General features: G+C 40.6%; 1 protein-coding gene across 1 annotated transcript in view; it reads right to left on the reverse strand.

The window, feature by feature from the left end:
- mllt3 (MLLT3 super elongation complex subunit) overlaps positions 1–13928 on the reverse strand; it is a 39895-nt gene that overhangs the window by 16310 nt on the left and 9657 nt on the right. Inside the window, exon 2 of the mRNA XM_057856271.1 lies at positions 6800–6980. Within this exon, the coding sequence (XP_057712254.1) occupies positions 6800–6980 (181 nt within the window). The remainder of the gene's footprint in view (positions 1–6799; positions 6981–13928) is intronic.

Here is a 13928-nt window from a genome sequence, read left to right on the forward strand (position 1 = left end):
TATTTTTGCATTCAAACTAGAGCTGTCCCAACTAGTCGACATTGTCGACGTCATCAATGACGTAAATGCGTCAACTGGCAAAAAATACCGTCGACGGGTAATGACGGGTTAAAAAAAATTACATGCGGATAAAGTTTAGAATGGCGGGTGCTCGCGATGCAAGCGGTTGTTACTGGCACCTCCAAGGGGGCTGCTGTTATTTCAATGTGACCGGCATTGTCAGATTGAGCAAATAGGAAGAAAGTGGGCGAGCGAGAGAGAGAGAGGGAGCGAGATCGGTGAGCTGGAAAAGTTCGCGGGTAGCGCGGAGTTGAGAGGCTGCATCCCCCACGTTTTTGTTTTGGTCAATAAAAGTATCTATAAAGAGCCATCTGACGCCTCTCGGTGTTTTTATGCACGCCGCCGCCTTCCTGAGGAGGAAATCGGACGAACCGACGACAACGAGCCAAGTGAATCGCCGGTTCACTCCTCATTACGGCGAGGAGTTGAAAACACCGCCAATTACCAAAAAGGGCAGAACTGGTAACACGTGAAAGCGGCATAAAGCCAAAAAAGCGGACCAGAATAGCCAGAGCCTGGAATTATTTCAAGGAAAATATGGAGGGTGCCACCGTGTGTACTCTTTGCTAAGCTGAGCTCGCATACCACGGTAGCACGTCGGCTATGAACGAACACTTGAAGCGCTGTCACCCAAGTGTAATTTTAAGAAACGACAACCTACCGGATTGTAAGTCCATTCAACTTTCTAACGATGTTTTAAATGGAAGCTGCCTTTATGTGCGTCGTATCAACGCACATTTTTATTTAATAAAATAATTTATATATATTATATATTCAGTATATAATTGTATCATTTTTTTTTTTATTATTATTAAATTTATTAGGATCATGGAAGCTCGCACTTCGCACTTATTTGATTGAAGCAACTTTTTTTTGGATTGAATAATAAAGACACAAATCTACCTCCATAGAACTCCGCCACGAGGCAGTGGTCACCACAAAAGAAAGACAAAAAAAAATCCATCTTTATGAGACAGGCGGCAATGAGGGAAAAGTTTACCCCGGCTGTCGCAGCCACAACAGCGCCATCTCTCAGTTAGTTATGTGTAAATAAATTGTTACTTTGCTATTAAAAGCTCTATTTGTCTTGTTGTTTATGTTATTTTGTAAAAGGAAAACATTATTCAGATGTTTGGGATGTCACTAAAGCAAAAAATAGCTGTGTTAAAGTCAAAGTTATGTTTGAAATGTATGCGTTTACAAAAAGGTCAATTTCTCTTTTTTCATCAGAAATTGGAAAATTGCTCAAACAAAGCTATTTTCTAATGCTGATTCTTAAAGAATGGAAAAAACTAACTTTTTTTCCTGCTGAAAGAAGAGAGTCAAATCTTTCTTTTGGTGGGTTCCATTTTTATATACTGTAGCAATAGAACAGAATTTTCTGTGGGCCTTGCAAAATCAGTCAAAATCCAGTAAAACGGCCGGGAGCGAAGGGAGTTGCACCGGTGAAAATGGCTGGGAGTGAATGAGTTAACAACCTTGTTCCTCTTTGGCTACCCTGGACTGGATTGGACCGGAATTGAAATGTATTGGAACGTGCTAAACTTAAAGAGTTTTAATTTGCTAGCATATTCTTACGCCGAAACCTTGTGTCAGATTCCTGAAAAACCGAGACTCCATTTAAGATGTATATCCGCTATCATTATGGTGCAGAGCTAAAGCCAACAAGCATGTTGAGCAGTCACAAAGTACCCGCTGACCCCGAAGAGAAAATTAGCGCCCGTACCATTTCTTCCCACTCGAGTCTCTGTTTCAGATGAGGTGCCAATCACAGAACAATGCCAGTCACTCTGTATTTGGCCTTTCTCCACAGACTGCCTTGTAATGAGGCCGGGTCGGACACCGAGCTTAAGAAGGAAAACAAAAAGCCTGAAACCAAAAACAAAAGAAAAAGAAGAAGAAAAAATCCCTCCGCTTGCCCACCCTTAATGCGGTCTAATCCCGACTGAGCCATTCATCTCAACAGCGGTCGTCCAATAAATGTCAGCAATTGTATGGAGAGTGTCCTCAAATTTTCAAGTGGACGTTTTGACTGCTAGCTAACGTACTCCACGCTAGCAACTTGACAAAACTTGTTCATTTTTTTCATTTATGGTTTTATATAGCGGTCCGTGGCAGGAGGTGCCCAGACAATGGCGGGTGGTGATTAGTGGCGCAGCACGGTTGAACAGGCCCAGTCCTTTAAAAACAACCTAGCGCTCTGTTTTCTTAACATCCCCGGCTGACCCAAACGACCTGGCGCTAATCAGCTAACAGCGAGACTGGACAACGCAAAAGCGGTGGAGATTAATCGGGCAAGATTAAAAGGCCGCCTCGCCCAGAAACATCCAAGTTTGTGTTGTCAGCCAAGTCACTCGGAAGACGCGCCGCAGGTGGCGCGTCTGGAAAAGTTTGCGGCAAAGCTGGATGAAGGTTTAGCCATCTGAAAGCAGTTGCGCGTCTGGCACTGGCGCAACCTTTGACAGATACAGTCAATAGCCGGTGTTTGACTCTGCTGGACTTTGAACTCGAGTCTGCTTACTTGACAGAGAATTCCGCTTCACTTGAACGCAACGGAAACAGATCATCACAATGGATTTGTCCCTGTTCTTAGGTGGTGGCGGTAGAAGTGCGCAAAGGATCAACTTAAATGATACGAGAGTACTAGGGTACGATACTAGGGTGGTGGATGTGTTCAAATTAGGGCTGTCAAACGATTAAAATTTTTAATCGAGTTAATCACAGCTTAAAAATTAATTAATCGTAATTGATCGCAATTCAAACCATCTATAAAATATGCCATATTTTTCTGTAAATTATTGTTGGAATGGAAAGACAAGACGGACATAAACATTCAACATACTGTACATAAGTACTGTATTTGTTTATTATAACAATAAATCCACAAGATGGCATTAACATTATTAACATTTATGTGTATTTTGCATAGCTATTTGATTGGGAATGCCAGTTCTCTTTCCATTGAGCGATTTTCTTTTTGTATTTTTTTTGAGCGATAGGAATATTTTTGTTGTGCAGTCACTAAATGATACTGTAGCGACTCAACTGTTCCGCCCAAATGCATGATGGGACGTTGGGCAACCATGACTGTCAGTGGTGGCTGCAAATGGTATACAGTAGAGCTGAAACGAATCGAGCAACTCGAGTAACTCGAGTTTAAAAACTGATCCGAGTAATTTTATTCACCTCGAGGAATCGTTTAATTTTGCCAGCTCTAAGCATCACTTTTTGCCCGGACTACTTTTAATGCGGGACAATGCGCTGACATCACGTGCGTAGAGGAAGAAGCAATAAAAATGTTTTTTAAAAAACTTACCGCAGCCGACAGCCGCTACACACTACGCCGACGTTGCTAAAAACTACGCCCGCATGATGCTAGTTTGGTAGCAGGTAGTGCCCAATGCGTCTCATAGATATCGCATGCATTTAGGACTAGATGCGAAATGACAGACTCTGCCGCGTCTGGGCAGCGTTCGTAAATAGCCGCCATCTTTAAGCAGACTTCTCATCGCTAATAAATATAACGTTACTGTCACTCGCTCATGTAACGTTAGCCCTTCGGAGGGCTAGGTTTCTATTGATTATGACCACTGTCGATGCATGGCTAGCGTGTCTTACATACAGGCTTTATTTAATCTGTAAAAACGTAGCGCTGTAGAGTGATGAGGGTGTAAAATGAAAACATAATAAGCTAACTGTCAGTTTTAGCTCAGTAGTCATTGCTGAATAAATGTGCTCCAATATAGCTGGTATCATACATTTATTTTGAACACTGCAAAAACTCAAAATCCTACCAGTACTTACAGTTTAGACTAACTTAAAACTTAACTAAAACTTAAAAATAGCTTGACACAAATGGAAATTCAATTGAAACACATGGGGAAAACACGTAGCTTTCAAGTGATGTGTGTTATCAAGCGTATTTACAATTTTAGGTAAGAAATATGTTTTTTTTATAAGATCTAGAAGTTTTTGGAGTGAAAGCAGTGAATTTTTTTTTCTAGTCACATCTTAGATGCAATTGTTGGCTGTTTTCAACAATGTACATCGAAAATAAACACAATGATGACTGAAAATGGTTCAATATTAGATTAAATGTCTTTTTTTGTCTCATGTATATTTATAATTGCTCTTTACCTAAACAATTTTATCCGATTACTCGATTAATCGATAGAATTTTCAGTCGATTAATCGATTACTAAAATATTCGATAGCTGCAGCCCTAGTATACAGTATGATCTGCGTTGTGTTCAATTAGGCGTGTTAAGAAAAAGAACGTCTCCTGCTCTGCCCAAATGCATGATGGTAAGTTGGGCAACCATGACTGTCAGTGGTGGCTGCAAATGGTATACAGTGGAGGCGTGCGAAATTTCCGATTCTTAGATTATTTATTCGGCCGTGGAAGATTCGAGAACGATTCACAAACATCCAAATTCCGATTATTGAATTATACCAGGTAAAGCGGAACTAAAACACAGTCAGCGTGGTCTTCAGGACGCAATGAGGAACGGACCGAAAGCAATTATCATGTTCAACTCATGCCGCTAGATTAAAAAAAACAAAAATACCTGACTGCGGCCGACAGCTGGTTCAAACAACGGCCAGTTGCTAGTTGCTACAAACATAGGGCCACATACATACATAGTAGATATCACATATTTGCAGAACTAGATACTAAATGACAGACGGCGGTGTTAGAACATATAAAAGGAACTAGATGCAAAACGACAGGCTTGTCGTTTAGTAGTTGCCGCGTTGTAAACAGCCGCCAACTTAAAGCAGTAGACTTCTCTAGAAGGCTCTGTTGTAGCGAATCTAATTAACTTTTTATCTGAAATACTCCTGAATCAGCAAAATCTTGACTTGAATCTATCTTTAAATAATGAAACAGTTTTAAAACTTTGACATGTTGTAAGTAGACAGAAAGGAAATTATGAAATAACAGGAGCAATTTTATCAACTTTACGGTTGATTCACATCATTAAATTAATTGAATGTAGTTTAAAGCTGCTGATACAGAATGGGGACTTGAGTATTTTATTTAATATTTTTAACTGTAAACTTGATACTTAAATATTAGTTTGGTTTAGCCTAATAGGATTTTTAAACTATTTTGGAACTAATGTACAAAACATTAAAAGGGGGGGGGGGGGTGACATCAATAATCGATTTATAATCGAATCGGACCCTCTGAATCGTAATCGAATCGTTAGGTACCCAAAGACTCCCACCTCTAGTATACAGTATGTTATGCTTTGTGTTCAATTAGGCGTGTTAAGAAAAAGATCGTCTCCTCCGCCCAAATGCATGATGGGAAGTTGGGCAACCATGACTGTCACTAGTGGCTGCAAATGGTATACAATAGGTTATGCGTTGTGTTCGATTAAGCGTGTTAAGAAAAAGATCGATTCTTGCTCTGCACAAATGCATGATGGGAAGTTGGGCAACCATGACTGTTAGTAGTGGCTGCCAAAGCTTAAGCCAATAAAAGTCCAATGAACGCCTGTGTCCACTCGCATTTCTCTGCCTTTTCGCTCTCAATGTGCTGAAACGGCGTCATTGTAAACTGTTTGAGGCAACACATGAACGGGTCATCCCGTCCATGCGTTAACTGCGTCAAATATTTTAACGCGATTAATTTTAAAAATTAATTACCGGCCGTTAATGCGATAAATTTGACAGACCTAGTTCAAACATCGACATGCTACATCATCGCAACTTCCACGCTATGTTGGGGAAGTGTCTAAATATTAACACTCCATTAAAACAATTCCTGCAAACGGTTCCTGTTCCTCGGTGTAGTCAGTGTTAAAATATCGGCTCCACTTAATAGACGCCCAATCCACTTGAACTGAGAGGGGCTGGCAGCGATCATTGGGCATTTGTCGCTAAAACAATATCGCTAACTGCTAGCGCTCAGCAGAAGCCAAAAGACACCCAGGGGGTCGACACATTGGACCAATCAGGACCCCATCAGAGTCTATGTGTCTGTACTGTCGCCAAGTTGGCCAACAGTAAGCTCTTTCTTCCAGGAATGGAGATACCTCGCCTCATCATTTTCAAGACTCACATCACAGCTTTCAACATGCTGGTCTTTCCCTTTTGAACAGAGGCCATTAGGTCCAATCAGTGGCGCCGGGGGCGAAAAAACACACTGGGTCTTCCTTGGCTCCATGTGTCGTGTAGGAATTGCCGTTGGCTGTTCCCATGGCAACACTGGAACCGTTCGAGGTAGCCGTGAAGCGGCAGCATTTTTTTTTTTCATATAAAGTCACCATCAACGAGGTAGCATCTCTTTATACTCTGGTACTCCGGAACAAAAGACTTTGAAGGGGGTTTGCAAGTATGCCAGGCGGCAATGAGATTCCATTGCACCTCTAAATCTCTTCAGGATGGGATTAACGCTTGCTAGCTACAGTTGAACCTCATACAATGCAATCGCTGCTACCAAGGGAACAAAATTTTTATTGTTTCATGTCTGACAGCTGCTTTGAACTCAGTTCTGGGTGCGGAATCCAAAAAAAAAGACATGTTAGCAAAAAACACATCAGTTTTGGATTCTGCAACCAAATTGAGTTCAAAATAACTGTCAGACCTAAAAATGACTATCAGGAATAACTGACACAAAGTTCTCCAGTTACCCGAATAGTTTCAAGTCAGAGGGGTTTCAAGTTGCCAAAAATTGGCCGCTAACATCCGTGCCAACCATTCCCGAGTACCAAAAAGCAGCACTCCTCACCTCGTTTTGGTTTGGGGAAACTCTCGTGCAAGTGAAAGACAACTTTTTCCACAAAGTGTTGAATGTTGCTCTGCTCCGGTCCTCGCACGAACACCATCCAGTCGTGGGTGAAGCCTTCCACCGTGGGTTTCTTTCGGAACTGGGCGCGGTGGCCGAGTTCGAGTTTCACCTGAACGGGACCCTGGCCAGGGGAAATGCAGAGTTTAAATAACTATACATACGCTGCAAGGGGATTCAAATACGACAATGATATACTTCCAATCGGGCCTGGGAGCTGCGACTCCTGAGCCGTATGTGGCTCTAGAGCCATATTTTGCTTTTTTAATCGTTCTGCTGTGATTTTAAGTAAGTTTATCACTAGTACATGTCATATACAACCCCTAGCAAGTATGGAATCACCAGTCTCGGACGGGCACTCACTCAGACATTTTATCATGTAGAAGAAACTTAGATAAAAATTAAAGATGTCCGATCACGTCATTTTCAAAGTATCGGAATTGGCAAAAAAATATCGGACATACCTATTTCTAATCTATACCGTTACAGACAAAATGTCTTACACTCATCCAGAGTAGTTCTGGCTTAAAGTAGGGCCATCATATGTATTGCGTTAATGGCGATAATTATTTTTTCTTAATTAATCATGTTAATTAATTAACGCATGCGCTGCACGTCTCACTCACGCATTGTCGCATTCAATCTATAAAGGCACCGTTTTACCGATATATAGAGCTAAACGCACCGTATAATGAGCAAAAAGAATTTTGACAGCCTTGGGAGCCTTTTTTTTATTTGGCTAAGGCCTTACGTTCCCTCTCTCAGCAATTAAAATTAACGTGGGAGGCAATGTGGGGAAGAAAGGTGGTAGTTGATCATTTTCTTAACACCCTATGTTCTTTTCCAACGCAGAGAAGATATATCAATTGGTGCCCCTACGCAGAGTCATGGTTACACTTCCCATCATGCATTTGGGTTGAATGGCTGCAGTATCATTTACTGAAAACTCAACAACTACACTAGATGGCAATATTTAGTCACAATATACAAAGTCACATTTATCCTTTAAGAATGACAAGTGTTTCTATCGTGGATCCCTCTCACAGAAAGAGTTAATAATGTAAATGCCATCTTGAGGATTTATTGTCATAATAAACACATACAGTACATATGTACTGTATGTTGAATGTATATATTCGTCCGAGTTTTATTCATTTTTTTTCTTAATGCATTGCCAAAATGTATATGATCGGGAAAAATTATCAGGAATGATTGGAATTGAATCGGGAGCAAAAAAAAAGCAATCGGATCGGGAAATATCGGGATCGGCAGATACTCAAACTAAAACGATCGGATCGGGAGCAAAAAAAACATGATCGGAACAACCCTGATAAAAATCTTGAATTGGTTCAAAAGTTGAACTCTTTAGCATTCAGAAACACTAAAAGAAATTAATACAAGACATTGTGGAGGTCAATAAATGTTACTTTTATAGAGCAAGTGCAGGAAAATATAGATGGAATCACTCCATTCTGAGGAAAAAATATGGAATCATGAGAAACAAACAAAGAAATAACAAAACACACCTCTAGTATTTAGCAGCACCACCTCTGGCTTTTATGACAGTTTGCAGTCTCTGAGGCACTTGATGAGTATTCTTCATCAACTTGGTGCCAACGCTCTCATCCTTGCAGTTCAGAGCCTTGCTGTGGACCTTTTTTTTTTCTTCCCAATTTCAACCACAGGTTTTCAACAGGGTTGAGATCTGAGCTATTTGCAGGCCATGACATTGACTGGATGACTCTTTCTCTAAGGAATGCTTTAATAGTTTTAGCTCTGTGGCATGATGCATTGTCATCTTGGAAAATGACATATTTTCAATTGAAGGGATAAGAAAGCTGTCTAAAATTTCAATGTTAACTTGTGCATTTATTGAAGATGTAACCACAGCCATCTCCCCAGTGCCTTTGCCTGACATGCAGCCACCTTTAATCAAGGACTGAGGGAATTTTGATGTTTTCTTCAGGCAGTCATCTTTGTAAATCTCACTGGAATAGCACCAAACAAAAGTTCCAGCATCATCACCTTGTCCAATGCAGATTCTTGACTCGACACCTTATCCAATGCAGATTCATGACTCTTGACAAGGTGATGATGCTGGAACTTTTGTTTGGTGCTGTTCCAGTGAGATTTACAAAGATGACTGCCTGAAGAAAACATCAAAATTCCCTCAGTCCTTGATGATAATATGGGACTGCATGTCAGGCAAAGGCACAGGGGAGATGGCTGTGGTCAAATCTTCAATAAATGCACAAGTTAACATTGAAATTTTAGACAGCTTTCTTATCCCTTTAATTGAAAATATGTTTGTCACTTTCCAAGATGACAATGCATCATGCCACAGAGCTAAAACTGTTAAAGCATTCCTTGGGGAAAGACTCATCTAGTCAATGTCATGGCCAGCAAATAGCCCAGATCCCAACCCTATTGAACATTGACACCTTTTTAAAACGATATCTCGATTCTTGTTCTGTGCCGTTCCAGTGAGATTTACAAATATGATTGCCTGAAGAAGACATCAAAATTCCCTCAGTCATTGATGATATGGGGCTGCATGTCTGGCAAAGGCACTGGGGGATAGGGCTGTGGTTAAATCTTCAATAAATGCACAAGTTAACATTGAAATTTTAGACAGCTTTCTTATCCCTTTCATTGAAAATATGTTTGTCATTTTCCAAGATGACAATGCATCATGCCACAGAGCTAAAACTGTTAAAGCATTCCTTGGAGAAAGACTCATCCAGTCACTGTCATGGCCTGCAAATAGCCCAGATCTCAACCCTATTGAAAACTTGTGGTGGAAATCGGGGGGAAAAAAATGGTACACAGCAAGGCTCCGACCTGCAAGGATGATCTGGCAACTGCAATCAAAGAGAGTTGGCACCAAATTGATGAAGAATACTGTTTGTCACTCATCAAGTCCAGGCCGCAAGAGACTGCAAGCTGTCATAAAAGCCAGAGGTGGTGCTACTAAATACTAGAGATGTGTTTTGATCGTTATTTCTTTGTTTGTTTCTCCTGATTCCATATTTTTTTTCCTCAGAATGGAGAGATTCCATATATATTTCCCTGCACTTGCTCAATAAAAGTAACTTTTACTTACCACCACAATGTTTATTAATTTCTTTTTCGTGTTTCTGAATGCTAAGAGTTGCACTTTTGAACCAATTCATTATTTTTTTCAAGCTTTTTTTTTATCAGAGTTTGTTCTACATGATAAAATGTCTGACTGAGTGCTCGTCCGAGACTGGTGATTCCGTACTTTTTGCTAGGGGTTGTACGACAATGATATACATCCAATCGGGCCTGGGAGCTGCCGACCCCAGAGCCGTATCTGGCTCTAGAGCCATATTTTGCTTGTTGAATCCTTCTGCTGTGATTTTGAATAAGTTTATCACTAGTGCATGCCATATACTTTTAACCAAGACCAGTTTTCGGGAATACTTTTCAGTCCTTTTCACAGTTGCATGCATTTTTCTGAATGGTTGTCAACATTCGCTTGCCGTAGTTGACTGATCTTGACACGCTATTGTTTGTCTTATGTGTCTGCAGTTGTCCTAACCTAAAAAAAAATATCCCATTGCAGTCTTTTAGCCTTGCGCCAAAAAAAAAAAAAAATTTAACCTGTCCTGTTCAGCTGTTTGACATGGAGAATGGAAGTCTAAGTGTCCGGTTGGTCTGAACACTTTTAATTTTTCACATTGAGAATATGACTTACTCCCATTGTGATCATTCAACATATCTCGTTTATGATGACAAAACAGCGAACAGGAATGGGTTATGGGTGGACAGAAGAAAAGAAACACAAGAAAGAAAAAAACACAAACAACATCAAGAAATACATTGAACGCCTACACTAACTATTAATTTGTTGGTGCGATCGTCGGCTAGATGTATTTCCAGTTGACACCATGTGGGGGGCCTCTTGACCCCGGAAAGTAGTGGGGGAGGGTGGGGAAGTCTATAAGCTAAGTGATTGGGAGGGGTAGAGTGTACACAAATCAGCTTTGTGATCTAGAACCCAGTAATCGTGTGAATCCTTTGTGAGTGTAAGCCCGTTGGCAACTGACCCTACGCCGCCCCACCGCCAGTCCTGGCACCAGCACCCACCACCCGAAATCACATCACAAATCACAAAAAATGTAACTGTTGTTTTGCATGAAAACTAGCGCATACACAAGGTCAGGTTTGGATTCAGCTCCTAAAAATGATATAAAAAACAAATTTTTGCATTAATGCAATGTATTTTTTTCTTAACCAATTTGTGACCGTTCTTGGTTGAATTGTTAGACATGAGGAGACAATATAAATGGTCCGGATGTACTTTTAAAACCGTCAGGGCCACCGGAATGCTCCAAACAGGGACCCGGTTAACACGCTGATAAAAAAAACTTTTTTTTTTTTTTTTTAAATTCCCAGTCGTTCCGCGTTTTGACGACGTTACACTATCCCGACCAAAGACAACCTTAAAGTCTATAGAACCAGTCATTGCTCTCCATGGGGCGTAAACACACCTCGCTTGCTAGTTACAGCTGCTGATTGTGATACTACAAGATGACATGTTTCTGAAACCCCCAGCACTCGGCCAAGCACCATGAAAAAAAAAAAAGACCACATAAGAAAGAGAAAGTCACCTGAGAAGTTGAGGGACAGCGACTATGAAACCTATGGTACGAACATAACTTGATAATTCATCCACGTGAGCAGGGTCAAAACGACGGCCTAGCTTGAAAATTGTTAGCCAGAATTGCCTTAGTCATCTCTTTGACTTCTAAATGTTGCCACGACCACAGAGCTGGGGGGGGGGGGGGGGGGGTAGGTTTCCAGAGGGCGGTAAGGAGAAGACAGGAAAGCTTCGCCCAGGCGCGGGGGCTCTCCCGCAGGCCCGCCTACCCCTGGAACTCCCAAGAATTTTTTCTTTCTTTTTTTTAAATATGTGTAAGGTGTCAGTGGAGTCAATTGCAACAGATTTAAACTAGATTAATGTTTTTGTACTGTTTTGCTGCACTTTTCATGAAATCTACCTTTAAAAAAAAAAAAAATGTTACTCATGTTATTCAAACAAATTGTTAATTTTCATGATAATTGGGATCAATAACTGACGCGTTGAACGACATGGGCCGGCGATTTTGCTAGTGGAGCCAGTGAACTTCAAAAGCTAAAAAAATAAAGAGGCCTGTAATTGTCAACATGGGTAAACCTCAACCATGAGAGACAGAATGTGAAAAAAAAAACCTGAAAATCACATTGTTTGATTTTTAAAGAACTTATTTGCAAATCATGGTGGAAAATAAGTATTTGGTCTATACCAAAAGTTCATCTCAATACTTGGTTATGTACCCTTTGTTGACAATAACGGAGGCCAAATGTTTTCTGTAACTCTTCACAAGCTTTTCACACACTGTTGGTGGTATTTTGGCCCATTCCTCCTTGCAGATCTCTCTAGATATATATGTTAATCTGCCTGGTGTGTTCCTTGGTTTTCATAATGCTCTCTGCACTTTAAACAGAACCCTGAGACTATCACAGAGCAGGTGCATTTATACGGAGACTTGATTACACACAGGTAGATTCTATTTATCATCATCGGTCATTTAGGACAACATTGGATCATTCAGAGATCCTCACTGAACTTCTGGAGTGAGTTTGCTGCACTGAAAGTAAAGGGGCCGAATAATATTGCACGCCCCACTTTTCAGTTTTTTATTTGTTAAAAAAGTTTAAATTATCCAATAAATGTTGTTCCACTTCACGATTGTGTCCAACTTGTTGTTGATTCTTGACAAAAAAATTAAATTTCATATCTTTATGTTTGTAGCCTGAAATGTGGCGAAAGGTTGCAAGATTCAAGGGGGCCGAATACTTTTGCAAGGCACTGTAAAAACGAAAAAGGTTACAGTAAAATTATTTTCATGAGAGAAAGTCATTTTTCAAAATGCTTGCTTCATATAAAGGAAATTAACAGTGGTTGTGTTTTTGTTTTTTTGGAGGAGGGTGTGTTAAAAAAATGTGCATCGGCTGCAAATATACATTTTTTTTTTTTTAATGACGTAGAAAATACAGAAATATTAATTAGGGAATAAATGCACAAAATGCACAGTTGAATTAACGTTAATAAAAAAAGCACAGGAAGACACGTCTTTAAGCAGCTTTCTACTCTGGTTTTAGAGGTTAGCAAGTTCACACAGTTTAATGTTATACTAACTCTGATGCATGTCTGACTTAGTTGCAAAATTAGTGGTTTGTTCCCCACCTTCACAACATTGACGTCTTTTTACATTACTTAACGTGGCTGCTGCTGGCCGAAAAAAAACCTTCTAATATCGCTCCTCTTTAAAGGGGGCGGAGGAGGCGGCATGCCGCCATGTATTTCTGTCGTGATTGTGTGAATATAGGGGTTCTAGTCATCAGTCATACAAACGTGCGTTTGAAGCAGAGGTGTGCGAAATTTCCGATTCTTAGATTATTCGCGATTCGGCCGTGGAAGATTCGAGAACGATTGACAAACATCCAAATTCCGATTATTGAAATATGTCTAGTAAAGCGGAAGTAAAACACACCGCGCCGCGCGGTCTTCTGGACGCAATGAGGAACGGAGCGAGAGTAGCAAAACATCATGCTTGTCATTACCCGGCCCCTCAGGTAATGCCAATGCTCAACTCACGGCTCTAGCTCAACTCATGCCGCGACATAAAAAAACAACAACATACCTGACTACTGCCGACAGCTGCTGCAAAGTACGTCCACATAATGGTACGGTAGATGTCATATTTATATAGGACTAGATGCAAAATAGACTCGGTCGCGTTAGCAGCACATGTACAGAAAGCTAGATGCGGGCGTTAGTAAACGGCCGCCATCTTAAAGCAGTAGACTCATTATATATGGCAAATAAGGTTGCTTAAAAGTTGGTTGAGACAAATTAAGCATCCTTAAAAGTTGGTGGTGTTATGTCCCTACCGTCCCTAAGCAAACCTACGCCCTTGATTCTTGGAGTAATTTTTTTTCTATTTTACAGACGAAACCCGTAGACTAAAACTAGACGAAGACACATTTTGAAATGACTAATAGG

This window comes from Corythoichthys intestinalis, chromosome 13 (genome assembly GCF_030265065.1).
Source record: "Corythoichthys intestinalis isolate RoL2023-P3 chromosome 13, ASM3026506v1, whole genome shotgun sequence".
In the NCBI taxonomy this organism is placed as follows: Eukaryota; Metazoa; Chordata; class Actinopteri; order Syngnathiformes; family Syngnathidae; genus Corythoichthys; species Corythoichthys intestinalis.